The following is a 14375-nucleotide window of genomic DNA, read 5'->3' as shown; positions in this document are numbered from 1 at the left end:
TCTCTCTCTCTCTCTCTGTCTGCCCCTCCTGCTTGTGCTCTCTCTCTCTCTCTCAAATAAATAAATAAAATCTTTAGAAAAAGTAAAATTAAAAATTAAAAATAAAAGATTCCACCTGTTAACGACACCATGCAGGATTTGTCTGTCTGGCTTATTTAACTTAGCATGATGCCATCCAGGCCCATCCTTGTTGTCACAAATGGCAGGATTTCTTTCTTTTTTAAATGGCTGAATACTATTCCACGGTGTATGTATCCCACATCTTCTCTATCCATTCATCTGTTGATTGACACTCAGGTGGTTTCCATGTCTCAGATATTGTGAATAATACTGCCATGAACACAGAGATGTCTCTAAATCACTGAATATTATTCCTCTGTATAAATGTACAACCGTTTTTGAAACCCAGTCTTCTGAGCAAATGTTTGGCCTCTGCACTCCAGCCTTGGTCTTTCACTTCCCCCCAAGGGTCAGGTTCTTTCTGGAATGGGATTTTGTACACCCTATTCCCTATGCCCGGGCTTCCCTTTTTTCCTCTTGGCCTGGCCTACTCTGCTCTCATATAGATTATCCCTCTGTGGGGCAGGAATGTCTGGTCCCCTCTAACCCTGCCAGTGCCCAGCACCAAGCACAGTGTCTGGCATACAGTGAGTATTCAATCCCTGTCTGTTGAATGAACACTGAAGTGGCAAGGAGGCCCAGGAGGGCCATGTGGCATCAAGTCACGTTCCTAGAGGGCTCAGAGGCATTATGTTCCATCTTAGAACTCCACTAAGTTCACTGAAAGGAGACAGCCACATGGTTATTTTCCTGATGGGGAAGCTAAAGCTCAGAGAGGGAAAGTGGCTTTCCTTAGGACACACAGCCAGAAAAGGGACAGAGCTGGAATGTGAGCCCAGGTCTGTGTGGCTGCTATGCCTACCTCTGGTGGTAGTGGGGAGTGGTTGGAGGGGCCTGAGGGAAAGCTCTGGAGGAGCTGTCTCACAGCAGAGACAGGAAGCAGGATCTGGTCCTCTCAGAAGGTGGACCCGATGGAAGTGGTCAGGGCATCTCTCAACTCAATGAAACACGTATAGTTGGGGTCATGGAGTGGAGGCCGTGTAAGCAGGTGAACCTCTCCATACTGGAGGCATGAGAGCATGACAGAACAGCCACTTGGGAAGGGTAATTTAGAGGGAATGTGTGCCCTGGAAAGGGGCTCAGGAGTCTGGGGTTGGGGAGGAGTTGGTTTCTTGGGTCCTAAATTCTTTCTAGGGTTGGAGGCTATGAGTCTCTGACACCAAGGGGCTGTCCTTGGGCCGGTCCCTTTGCTGTAGAACAGAGCAAGGAAGAAATCTTGGACTCTGCAAAGCTGTGTGCAACATGGAGAGGAGACTGGGAAGTTGATGAGGGCTTGGACACATTCACAGCAAAGAGCCACTCTAAGCTCAGGCTCTCCAGCTCGACCCCTGAAGTTGTACCACGTGGCGGGGGTTGGGCAGGGGAGGTATATGGTATCTCCATGATGCAGATGAACAAGGGGCAGCTCAGAGAGGAGTGACTTGCCCAGTGTCATCCAGTTGGTCAGAGGCAAGTGAGGACTTGATTTCAACTTGATCAATTCTGAGCACATAGTGGGTGCACACAGTAGGTTGCCAGGAAAGACAGGCAATGAGTTTTTCTGAACAAAATTTTTAAAAACCACACACCTAGAACAGTGGCTAGGACGGAGCCCTGGTGTGTATCTGAATTTCTATACCATGTGCACTTTCTCTATCACTTGCTCTTGTGCTAAGTGCTTCACTGTATTACCTGAGGCTTTTTTGTTTGTTTTTGTTTTTATAGGGGATGAGTAACACAAGCGGGAAAGTTTATGAAAGCAAAAATACACTCTCCAGATATGACAGTGGGTGAACTCAAGAGAGAGAACTGCGCCTACCTGATTAATCTTTATAATAAACCTTTGAGTTGGGTTCTGCTGTTACACCCATTTTACAGATGAGGACATTGAGGTTAGGGAGATGGCTAAGGCCCCCAGCTGGTAAGTGGGAGGGAAGGGGTTTGGACCCAAGTCATCTGAATCCACATCCTGGCCTCTTAGACCTACTTTCGGACTGGCAGCCTGCCTTTCCCTGAAGCTGACCCTGGGCCTGGGGCTATTACTCAGACCTAGATTTCCACAGCCCAGAGCTCAGTGAGCTTCTCAGGCTGCATTGTGCAGGCAGACAGGTGCTGCTTGAGATGGGCAGGGCACCATGGGGCCACACCTGGCTCATCCAGATGCTGTCCAAAGGTCTGGCAGGCTAGGACATGCCCTCTTGGGGCTGGAGCAGTGACTCAGAGCTGCTGGCCCCAGGTGTCACAGCAGGAAGGGAGACCAGGGGCTTGGGTTTGGGGTCTGCCCTACCTGGAGCTGGGCAGAGAGACCAGGCTGACTCCTTTGGTCTGGGGCAGGCCCTTCTTCTTAGTAGTTAGGTCACTAGCAAGCCCACCACACCACAACAAAAACTAACATCCATTGAAACTTTACCTCTTGTTGGACACCGTGCTCAGGACTTTATTTTTTATTTTTTTAAAGATTTTATTTTATTTTATTTTATTTATCTTTCTATCTATCTATTTATTTATTTAGAGCATGAGCGTGGGGCAGGGCAGAGGGAGAGGGAGAGAAAGAATCTCCCACAGATTCTGTGCTGAGCACAGAGCCAGACATAGGGCTCGATCCTACAACCATGCTCGGGACTTTAAATGCATGACTTCATTTCATCCTCGCCACCACCTTTGGAGATAGGTCTCATACATTATCCACGATTTACAGACAGAGGAACTGAGGCTTACAGAGGTGATGTAACGTGCTCCATCACAACTGAACCTGGCTGTCTGGCCCCTCAGCCCAGTCTCTTAACAGCCATCTTGTTTTGTTTTGTTTTGTTTTTTAAATATTTTATTTATTGATTTGAGAGAGAGAGGGAGCCTGAGGGTGGAGGGAGGGGCAGAGGGAGAGCATCTCAAGCAGACTCTGCACTGAGCTTAGAGCCCCATGCAGGGCTCCATCTCACCACCCCAAGATCACAACCTGATCCGAAATCAAGAGTCAGACGCCCAACCAACCAAGCCATCCAGGTGCCTCCTTTATAAGATTTTATTATTTTTAAGTAATCTACACACCCGATGTGGGGCTTGAACTCAAAACCCCGAGATTAAGAGTCACATGCTCTACCCACTGAGCCAGCCAGGTGCCCCCTTAACAACCATCTTAAAATAGTCATATCAAATACCAATCCACCTTCTGCAGCATCCGCTCCTTGGAGACACACAAGAGGAAACACCTCAGATTGAGTTATCAGAACTCAGATCGCCTTGGCTCCCAGATCCTGACATTTGCATGCTCTCTCTCTCTCCCTCCACGCCATTCTCCCCACCCCCTGCGCGCACATGCATGTGTGAGTGAGAGTGTGTGTGTGTGTGTGTGTGTGTGTGTGTGTGTGTGTGTGTGTGTATTTAGTGGATAGATGCCAGCCTTAATGGATCAGTGGATCCTGTTTTCTCTTCCCTTTGTCTACTGAGAAGCTCAGAATGCAATTCATGACCCACCTCTGACAAGTAACCAGAACTGCGAGGCAAATACTTAAATATTTTATGGATTTTCTTCAAGCCTCTATTCTTCTTGTTTCCCTCATACCTTTGCCCTTCATCTTGGTTTCACCTTTTTAAGCCTGTTGAAGCATATATTTTCTTTCCAGTTTTTGAGTTGTGCTAAAATACACATAACATAAAATTCACTATTTTCAAGTGTACAGTTCAGAAGTATTAAGTATGCTTATAATGCTGTGCAACCATCACCACCATCCACCTCCAGAACTCATTTCATCTGGCAAAACTGCAACTCTGTCCCCATTAAATAACTTATTCCCTCCCCCCCAACCCCTCGTGACCATCATTCGACGTTCTGTTCCCATGAATCTGACTACTTTAGATACCTCATGTAAGTGCAATCATCTACTGTTTGTCCTTCTGTGACAGGCTTATTTCACTCAGCATCATGTTCTTAAAGCTCATCCATGTTACAGCATGTGTGATAATTTCCTTCCTTTTTAAGACTGAATAACATTCCATTGTGTGTATATGGTGCATTTTGTTTATCCGTTCATCTGTCGATGGACACTGGGCTGTTTCCATGTTTTAACTAATGCGAATAAGGGTGCTGTGAACATGGGTGTACACGAAGCATGTGTACTTTGATAATCTATTTTAAATTTGGGGGTTGGGGGGTGGAGAACAAACATCCCTGTTAATGTGCCTGACACATAGTAACATCTAATCTCTAGATACTGAGTCAGGAGTCGTCCCTGCCCATAAGGAGAGGGCCACCCTAGGAGAGGCTGTGATCTTGTACCAGGGGTCTCCTTTCTCCCTTGTCAACACAGGGATGGTTGGGCCTGCGTGGCTGGAGGTGATGAGCACCTGGATGGTATTTACTTTTTTATTTTTTTTAAAGATTCTATTTATTCATTTAAGAGAGAGACAGAGAGAGCACAAGCAGGGGAAGAGGCAGAGGGAGAAGCAGACTCTCTGCTGAGCTGGGAGCCCAATGCGGGGCTCTATCCCAGGACATGGAGATCATGACCTGAGCCAAAGGCAGATGCTTAACAATCTGAGCCACCCAGGCGCCCCCTGGATGGTATTTAAAGGCAGCCTGGGGATGGATGAGTCCCTGGAAGAAGGGAGATATCTTCTGAGAGCCTCAGTGAAGGGGAATATTAGCAACAATAGGCAGGAGAGTGCATTATGCAAGTTCAAGGTTGCCCTCGCTCTTCTCTGAAAACCTCATAGACGCCCTCTGGAATCTCCATATTTGATTGCTTATTAGTCCCCTCTCCTGACCTAACCACTCTCTCACCTTCTCTATAGGCTCCCCGTCACTGAGGCCTCTTACAGCCGTGAGGGGTTGGGGCGCCTAAGGGTCATTTTCGGACTGTCAGCTGTCCCCCTCCCCACCTCCTGCCTGCCCCAGGGCTGGGCCTGGGTCCCAGGTCCTCTGGGCTCATGCTCTGCGAGGCCCTTTCTCCTGGGGCCTGAGCCTCCCATCCTGGCAGTACTAGGGCGGATCGCCTCAGCCCTGCCCTCCTGCCCCCTCGCTAGCCATGGTCAGCGCCTGTTGAGGAGTCGGTCCCATTCTTCCCATCCTGGGAGGTGCAGTCTCTGGCAGGGTTAATGATTGCTCAAGGGAGGAGGAGATGGTGCCAAAGTCTGCTGGCTGCGCTGTGGCATGCCCCAGACGGTGCCCATCTGCCACATTCACAGCCCCTTCTGGGGCCCAGGTAGGGAAGGCATAGCCTGGCTGCAGCAGGGGCTCGGGAGTCTTCTGGCTAGGGGTAGGGGCTGAGTGGGGTTGTAGGGGCTCACGTGAGCTTTGGGGTCCCACCCAGCTGGGTGGGCACACTGGTGCTGGGTTGAGTGGATCTGGAGCTGAGTCCCAGGCTAACTACAAGGCCTGTCTCCTCTCCGTGTGGGGCTGGTAGTACCTATTCCCAGATTCTGATGGCTCGCCTCCCTTCCAAGTCCTTGGGTCATTTGGACACACGGAGGTTTCTTCACAGGACAGAAAGGAGGCAGTTCCCTCAGGGAAGTATGTTGACCTGCCTGGGTCTCTTTCACAAGAAATGCAAGGGGGTGATTTGGGGTGGGGCGGGGGGACCTCCCTAGAGCTCTAGGAGAAAGAACGGGGCTCTGACCCCAACTGCTTGAGTTCAGATCCCAGCTCCGTCCTGGCTTTGGGGGGCTCTGGAACTCTTCTGGACCTCGGTTTCCACATTTGTAGAAGCAGGATGGTCCCAGGGCTGGAAGGAAGCTGGAGAGCCGTGAGGCAGAGGCGGGCCTGTGGTCCACGATGGACTTACTGCCACCTCAGCCGGTGCTGGGATGCATCTGGCTAGCACTGACTGCAGGCTGGCCCTCAGCTCTGGCTCATTCCAGGCCTGGTGTGCCAAGTGGGGACTCAGCTGAGAGCCAGGGACAGGGTGGGCCTCTTCTCTGAGGCAGGGACTGCCGGGCTGGGGCACTAGATGCCCAACCCGGGCTCAGGGAACAGTGGGATCGGACCGATGGAAACCAGCATGTGGACTCTGTGGTTCTTAACCTCACCCCATTTCTCAGCAGGGAAACTGAGGCTCAGAGGGAGTAAGGGCTTGCCTGGGGTGGGGGGGAGGGTACAGTGAGTGAGATTCTGGAATCCGAACCAGGGCCGTTTGACTCCATTATCTGTCTGCCGCTGAAGCAGCCAGGGTGATGGGCACTGGAGGGGCCCCATGGCAGGGAGCCCAGTGCCCTTGGGGTCCACATTCTTGCACCAGCGCTCCCTGGATGGGCTGGTATCTGCCTTGTGGGTGTAGGTAGGGCCCCACGGAGACCTATGCGGATTTAGCCCTCCAGGCCGAGAGGCAGGAAGTGTGTCCTGCAGCTAGCCGGAGCCATGGCAGACTTTTGTGCTGTGCCCAGTGGCTGGGAAGCTCACTGGTGGGACAGGTTTATTCTTGTTCCTTCCCCCGCTCACATGGGCCCTGTACATTTTTCTCGAATGACCAAATCCAGAGGTGACACTCTGGACCAAAGAACTTTGGCCTCATTATGATCAAATGAATGTGTGTGTGTAAGAAGTCTCGGACAAGGGGCCAAGCTTGTGGGAAACCCGCGTGAAGAGGGTGAAGGGGGCAGGAGAGGTGGGAGCACAGCAAGACAGAGCACTGGACTGGGTGGGATGGGAATCAGAGGGGTGGCAGCCCAGCTCTGCCCCCAACTGGCTCAGGGACGTTGGGCAGGAGACTTATTCTCCCTGGGCTCAGGCATAAAGGGGATTGACAGCCACCTCTCCCTTCCAGGGGGATGATCCAGACCAGATGCAGGGGAAAGACTTTGGGTCTGCCTTACTCTAATGTAGAGGGTCGTCACTGTTGCTCCAAGTAAGGATCATCATGCTTCTTGAGGCCCCGTGAGAATGGGAGGGGGAAGTCGGAAGAAGCTTCCATGAGCCATGAGTGTAGCTGGCTATAGGAAGGGGGCCTGGAGGTGGAGGCCTCAGGGACCCTGGAGGATGAAGCTGCCTCTTCCTCTACCTTGCCCTTGGGGGCTCTGAGGTGTCTGGGGGAAGTCTGGCTGATGAGGAAGAGCAACCCAGCAGCTGGGAAAGAGAGAGCACAGACTTCCTGCTTTGGGTTCTGATCCCATTAGTGAGTGGGTCACGTCCCTTCTGCTCCTGGACCACGGTGTGCCGAGGACTGAATGGCGCAGGGTACAAAGTGCCAGCCACAGCACCTGACCCTTCCTTGTCAGCCTCCTTCCCCTCGAGCACTGGATCCCGAGGGCAGGAGTTTCCTGTTTTCCTGCCTGCACTTTGTCATAGTGAAGAGCACACTTTGCACACCTGCGCCTGCACACTTAATGACTAATTGTCATTGGTCCTATGGCTACTGACTCACCTCCGGAGGAGAGGAAGCAGGGGAACAAAGAAGGTGAGGGGTGAGGTCCAAGATCGCGCGGTGGGAGGATATCAGGGCCGGCTGCATCCAGCCGGTGTTAAGGTGCCCTGGACTTTGCTCACACGGTGAACGCCAGCAGCCTACCACCATCACCAGCGTCCAACTGCATTTGTGGGCCCACTGGGTGCCCCCTGCCACCACCGTCCCCACCCCCCCCCACCGGCCTCCACCAACCCCATCTGCCTCTCCACCCTCAACATCGCAAATGTTACCAGTGCCTCTGTCCCCATCACTGCTTCCATCCCCACTGTCACTTCTACCCCCTACCGAACTGCTGGCCCGGTCCCACCCCACCTCTGCACCCAGCTCCAGGGCCGCCTCAGGCACTACGTTTGACCTCAGCTCCTTCAAACCGGCACCCTCCAGAGCAGGGCCACCTCTGTGTCACAGGAGGACTGGGAGTAGCAGTCACAAGGTGAGGACGAGCCCACAACAGGCAGAAGGAAGGGATTTGCATTTGCTGAGCACCTTCTGTGCGCTGGGCGCTGAGTTGGCACCGTCCATTCTCATTCCCTCCCCCACCCCTTAGGACTTCTTAGAGTTGTCAGTCCCATCTTACAAATGAGGAAATGGTCGGGGCGCCTGGGGGGCTCAGTCGGTTAAGCTCAGGTTCTGATCCCTGATCCTTGCTCAGTGGGGAGTCTGCTTCTCCCTCTCCCTCTGCCCCTCCACCCCCCCCCAACTCACCCCTTCCTGCTCGCTCTCTCTGTCTCTGAACTCAATAAATAAAATCTTCTAGAAAAAAAAAAATTGAGGAAATGGGCTCAGAGGAGGGCAGCGACTTGTCCGGAGAGCTTTTGCTGCCTCTTAGGTCTGTAAGCAACTTGCCTCTCTGAACTTTCATTTCCCCGTCGGTAAAGTGGGTGTAGTGATGCCGATCTTAAGCGTTCTTGTGTTGAGTCGTGTCCAGCTTGGTGTCTGGCGCAGAGTAGACATCCCTTCCATGGCACCTATTGCTGCTCACTGCCATGATGCTTAACGGCCACCCATATTCCACTGAGGTCTCGGTGACGGCTTTGTTGACCATTCCTTGGTGTTCCCACGCTTAGGTTACTTCCATTTTCCATGATTATAAATAACCACTTGTCAGGAACAATTTGCTGCTGCAACAGTTTCTTTATTTTAGGTTAGTTGGATTACCGGAGCAGAGAGGACAAAAATTTTGAAGTTTTAGGGTTCACAGCTTACCTGGGGTTTTCCCCTCCTGCTGGAGCCCTGGGGGAAGGTGAGGGCTGCACCCTTCCCTCTATGCATGGGAGAGACCCCCTCACTTCTAGCTGTGAGCTCCTCTGAGCCCGTTCCTCTGTCTGTAAAATGGGTTGCTGCAGAGATTAAATTCTGTGAATTTCAAATGTCCTGCCTCCAAATTATATCTCTATTCCTGCCTCTTCTCTCCAGCCCTGTTGCCACCATTTCAATCCACCATCATGGAGCAGCTAGAAAGATCTTTTAGAAAAGTAAATTAGTCTCTCCCCTGCTTAAACCTTGAGGTGACCCTCTGTTTTCCTTAGGCTAAAGCAGACCGTCCTCATCGGGTCTTAGAGGGCCCGGCACGATCTGCCTCTGCCTGCTTCCCCATGCCCATCTCCTTCCCTGCCCCTCTCTCCCTATGCTCCTGCCACAGGGCCCCTCTTTCCAATTCCTGGAACACACCTGGGTCTTATTTGGCCAGGGGCCATCTCTCATACTGGCCAAGTTACCAGGAGCAATCTTGTAACAGTGCTTGCTTTAGCAGCATAACATGGGACTGAATTTCTTTTTAAAGATTTTATTTATTCATTTGAGACAGAAAGATACAGAAAGAGGGAGAGAGCACCAACAGGGGGAGAGGCATAGGGAGAGGGAGAAGCAGACTTCCCACTGAGCGGGGGCTCATCCCAGGACCCAGAGATCATGATCTGAGCTGAAAGCAGAAGCTCAACCATCTGAGCCAACCAGGTGCCCTGGGACTGAATTTTTTTTTTTAAAGATTTAATTTTTAAGTACGCTCTACACCCAATATGGGTCTCAAACTCACAATCCCCATGTCAAGAGTCGCGTGCTCCACCGACTGGGCACTGAATTTTAAAAATTTAAATAATACTGCAATATTTATAATAACAATTCACCTCTGAGTTGCCTTTGCCCATATTTTTGTTTGATTTAGTTTAGATTTTTCAGTGTCTGTCACTGGTGTTCAGGTTTCCATGATTTGTTGTATTTGCCTATTTCCATGGTGTGATACCTCCACCCTGGCTCATTTCAAGCCACGAACATACTGCCAGCCAGCTTCTAAAATTCCTGAAGCTATGGCAATTTTCAGCAGCAGCTCCAGCATGCAATGGCACCCGTCTTCCCTTCAATGTCTGATGCATCTTAATCCAGATTAAGAACAAGGCTCTAAGTCTAGTGGGGTCCCTGGGTTGTGGGGGAACTTGTCTTTTGGAGGCCACATCATAAAGTGATCCAATGGAGGTCCCCACATTTCAGAATCTGTAGGTTTTTTTCTCTTGAGTGGGTCCATTCTGTTTTTTATTTCTGGTGGCTGGGGGAGGTGTCCGTTTTTGTTTTTTTTAAATGTTATTTATTTGAGAGAGAGATAGCAATGGAGATAGCGAGAGAGAGCGCGAGCTGGGAGGAGAGGGAGAAGCAGAGTCCCTGCTGAGCAGGGAGCTCGATGTGGGGCTCCATCCCAGGACCCTGGAGTCATGAACTAAGCTGAAGGCAGCCACTTAACCGCTTACCGACTTAACCAACTGAGATCCCCTATCATCTGCCAGTGCTTTGGGGACTGAGAGGGGGAGAGGGGCTGAGAGTGCCACCATCTGCTGTACAGCCTTTCACTTAGCCACCTGTTTTGCCCTGGTGCCCCACCTCCACCAGGCCTAGTGCCCCAGGTCCAGGTCTTCTCTGATTCAGCCTCTGTAGGAAGGAGCCTCCCCGTACATTCTCTTGTGTGGGGGTTGGGGTGCCAGCCCCCTGACTGCATGGGGTGGGGACTGGTATCTGGAAGTCTAATGGCTTCACATGAAAATTTAACCAATTTTCCTGCTTTTAGCCCCCCCCACCTCTGTTTTCAGAGGGTTCTAGAACCTTCAATCCTTCAGCCTTGCTGGGGTTTTAAGCTGGCTTCCTGTGGGTGCCATCATTACTCTAATTTTATTTATTTATTTATTTATTTATTTATTTATTTTTAAGGGTTTATTTATTTGACAGAGTGAGAGAGACAGTGAGAGAGGGAACACAAGCAGGGGGAGCAGGAGAAGGAGAAGCAGGCCTCCCACGGAGCAGGGAGCCCAATGCGGGGCTCGATCCCAGGACCCTGGGATCATGACCCTAGCCAAGGGCAGACGCCCAACGACTGAGCCACCCAGGAGCCCCTGATTTTATTTATTTATTTATTCATTTAATTTTTTTATTCATTTAAATTTTTTGAGAGAGAGTTAGAGTGGGGGGAGGGCAGAGGGAGAGGGAGACAAGCGGACTCCACACCGAGCGCAGAGCCCAACACGGGGCTCCATCCTAGAACCCTGAGATCACAACCTTAGCCGAAAACAAGAGTCTGACACTTAACTGACTGAGCCACCCAGGCACTCCCCTACTCTGGTTTTAACTGTCACTAGCTTGAAAAGTTGTTCATCTCTCACCAACTCTTTTGAACTTCTAAAATTTTTACCATCATTTTAGTGGGGTTTCAAGAAGGAGGAAGTGGAGATAAATGTTGAACCCTCCAGCTGAATAAGAAGCTCCCTCCCTGACTCCTCACAGGACGCCCTGTTCTTACCCTTCAGACATGTCCCTGTCTCAGAGACTCCACCCCATGTGCTCCCATTATCCGCTGCCGCAAAGCACACCACCTCAAGACTTACTGGCAAACAGCAACAGTCATTTACTAGGATTAGAAATCTGCCATTTGGGCAGGGTTCAGCCCGGATGGCTCATCAGGAGGTAGAGCGTCCCTTTTGGGATGGTTTATGCCCACGGCTTACTCACATGGGTGGGTGTTGACTGTTCATTGGGAGCTCAACTGCGCTGTTGGCCAGGGGTTTCGGTTCTTTTTTTTTTTTAAGATTTTATTTATTTATTTGGCACGGGGAGGTGGGAGTGGTAGAGAGCAAGCACAAGCAGGGGGAGCGGCAGGCAGGGGAGAAGCAGGCTCCCTGCTGAGCAAGGAGCCCGATACGGGGCTCGATCCCAGGACCCTGGGATCATGACCCGAGCCAAAGGAAGATGCTTAACTGACTGAGCCACCCAGGTGCCCCAGTTTTGGTTCTTTTCCACACGAGTCTCTTCAAGAGACTGCTGCGGCTTTCGAACAGCATGGCTGCTGGTTTCCAAGAGTGAGTGTTCCAAGAGACCGGAAGGGGAAACTGCCAGTATCTTGGGGTCAAGGCCTGGAAACTGGCACAGCATCTCTGGCACCATATTCTTTCAGTCAGTCAAGGCCTGGAAACTGGCACAGCATCTCTGGCACCATATTCTATCAGTCAGTCATGGGGCCTGCCCAGATGTCTTAATTATAAAACCAGTGGGATTTGTAATTTAAGGAGATGACTGTGTAATGACATGGAAAGACTAAGGCCATTGAAAGAAGATTTTTATCACAATTTTCTAGAGAAGGGGGCTTGCCATGCCATGCAGGGCCACATGGGGAAGCATTCGGTCAGGAGGCAGAAGGAGAAAGGAGAAAGCATGACCCAGAGCCTTAATGCGTTTTCCATGGGAAGGAAGTTGGGAAGGAAGCTGCGGGTCAGCAGCCGAGCAAGCTTAGGATTGAATAGTTGGAATAATTTGGGCCAGCTAGCAGGGTCGTCCTTAGTTGTCCAGTGCTTGTTCCTGGGGTGAATCAGGGCAGGGACAATATTTGACTTGATGTGTGAACTAGACAAAGGAGGGAGTTGGGGTGTGGGGCTCTGTATTGGTTGGCTCGTATAGGAGAGGAGTGTTTGCAGGGAAGTCATTTGCCATCTCTAGGAACTAGCTCACCTGAGAAAGGCCAGTGAGGCCCCCGAGATGTTAAAACCTCATAAACAGAGAAAATAAAAACATGATGAATGTACCAGATTTAAAGGGCGGGGGCAGACATAGTCCTCATCTCTTGCTGCAAGCAGAGTCAAAAGGTTTGCAGTCCTCTTTATCTGCCATACTGCCTAAAGTAGCGCCCCTCTTCATGCTCCCACAGTAGCCTCATTCTCTTCCTTCATAGCACTGAATGCAGCAAGCAGTTAGACTTGTTCACCTGTTTAGGGTCTGTCTTATTCACTAAAGTTGTGAGCTTGGTGAAGGCAGCCCCTTGGCTCTTTTGGTCGCAATTATTCCCCCAGTGCTGGGAACAAGCTCTAGCACATAGGGGACTGTGGACATCCATAAATATTTATTAAAAGAATGAATGAATGAATCAGGGTACCAAGCACATGGTAGGTGCTCAGGAAATGTCAGCAGACATTTAAAATTACCAACCCTCCTGATACCTCTGTATTTTCCCCAGCAGTGAGGGAAAACGGGGTGCACCTCTTGCCATGCAAAGCATGAAGGGTGAAACGGGGCATGGTTAGAAATGATGCTGGGGAGGTAGGCGGCAGTCAGGCATGGATGGTCTGTGGAAGCCCTTCTATAGAGTTTGGACTCAGGTGATGGGGAGCCATCAAAGGTCTTGAAACAGGGGAGAGAGATCATCAGAGGGGTTGAGGAAGGATTACTGGAGCTGAGCAAACTGGATTAGAGACTGAAGGGAGGGAGGCTTGCAGGAGGGCTGAGCCAGGTGAGGGGGGAAGGTGGCCATGGGTGTGGCCACTGTGGGATGGAGAGAAATGCAGGGGTATTTTTGGATGTGGGGCACTCCAGAAAAGCGGTGTCAAGGGTGACCTGGGCAAATGGGTGCATCCCTGAGGCAGGAACTTGGGAGGAAGGGAGTGTGGCGTGAGGGAGAAGACTTTTGGGTTTTGATATAATTTCATTGTCAAGGTTCAGCTCTGTTAGCCCTTCTTGCTCTGCTGTCTCTTTCTCTTCCCCTTGGAGGACCCCATCTTTTGGAATCAGTGATAGATTGGGGTCATTTTCTCTTGGTTCTCCCATAGCTTTGGAGTCCTTCCCAAACTGACTTGACTAGGGAAACCTGCTGTGGGGCATCTTACAGGGCCAGGGTTCCATGGAGCACACTTTGGGAAAGGCTGCAAAGGCAGCTATTAAATGTGCCAGCAAGTGAGACAAAGGACCCTGCCACCCACAGAACGTCTGGATTGTCCTGTATAAGTCACAGTCCTTATTCAGGCATGTAATTTTGAAGGACACTATTAGTTTAGACACTTCGAATAGGCAAAGTAATGTAGTGGTTGAGGGAAGGAATTCTGGAGCCCAAAACTCCTCTGTTCAGAGCAGAGTCTTGTCATCGATTCCCTGTGTGGCCTCAGGAAAGCCACTTCTTCTCTCAGCCACCTCGCAGTTGCAGGGATATGGAGATTACGCATATCACGTGCTTAGAGCAGTACCTGCTACACAGGACACTGAATTCTGGAGTCAAGTTCAGGGTCATTCTCAGGCTGGAACTTCAGACCAGGATCAGCTACCCTGCCCACCCCTCTGGGCTCCCCCTCTTACCCTGGAACATCTGGAAAAGGGCAGTGGGTGGCAAGGGCCCTGGAAGCTGGAGAACTACGAGTGGGAGTTGGGGGCGGGCCTGGCTCAGACCCAGACAGAGGGGGGTCCACCAAAGGGAGGGAGGCCTGGGGACAGTTGCCCCTTCCCTGACCCCTCTTCCCCTAGGTCCTTCCAGACATGATGGTGTGGCCGTGGCTGTCCTGTCTCCTGCTTCTTACCCTCGTGCTATCTGGTGGGTGCTTCCTCTTCCCTCCCAGAGTAGCACTAGACTCGAGATCCTTGGCA

At 51.1% G+C, this 14375-nt stretch overlaps 1 protein-coding gene across 5 annotated transcripts in view; it reads left to right on the top strand.

The window, feature by feature from the left end:
* The first annotated feature begins 5259 nt into the window (after positions 1 to 5259).
* CDHR2 (cadherin related family member 2) overlaps positions 5260 to 14375 on the top strand; it is a 33948-nt gene continuing 24832 nt past the window's right edge. For all 5 annotated transcript variants that reach the window (XR_003522280.2, XR_003522281.2, XR_003522282.2 and 2 more), the window contains exons 1-2: positions 5260 to 5300; positions 14256 to 14322. Coding sequence is in view for 1 of the 5 variants with exons in the window: in XM_027606730.2 (XP_027462531.1) it covers positions 14268 to 14322 (55 nt within the window). In the remaining 4 variants the exon portion in view is untranslated. The remainder of the gene's footprint in view (positions 5301 to 14255; positions 14323 to 14375) is intronic.

The sequence above is a fragment of the Zalophus californianus genome, chromosome 5 (assembly GCF_009762305.2).
Source record: "Zalophus californianus isolate mZalCal1 chromosome 5, mZalCal1.pri.v2, whole genome shotgun sequence".
In the NCBI taxonomy this organism is placed as follows: domain Eukaryota; kingdom Metazoa; phylum Chordata; class Mammalia; order Carnivora; family Otariidae; genus Zalophus; species Zalophus californianus.
The sequence above is the reverse complement of the archived record's forward strand: the minus strand, read 5'-3'. Positions and strand labels throughout refer to the sequence as shown.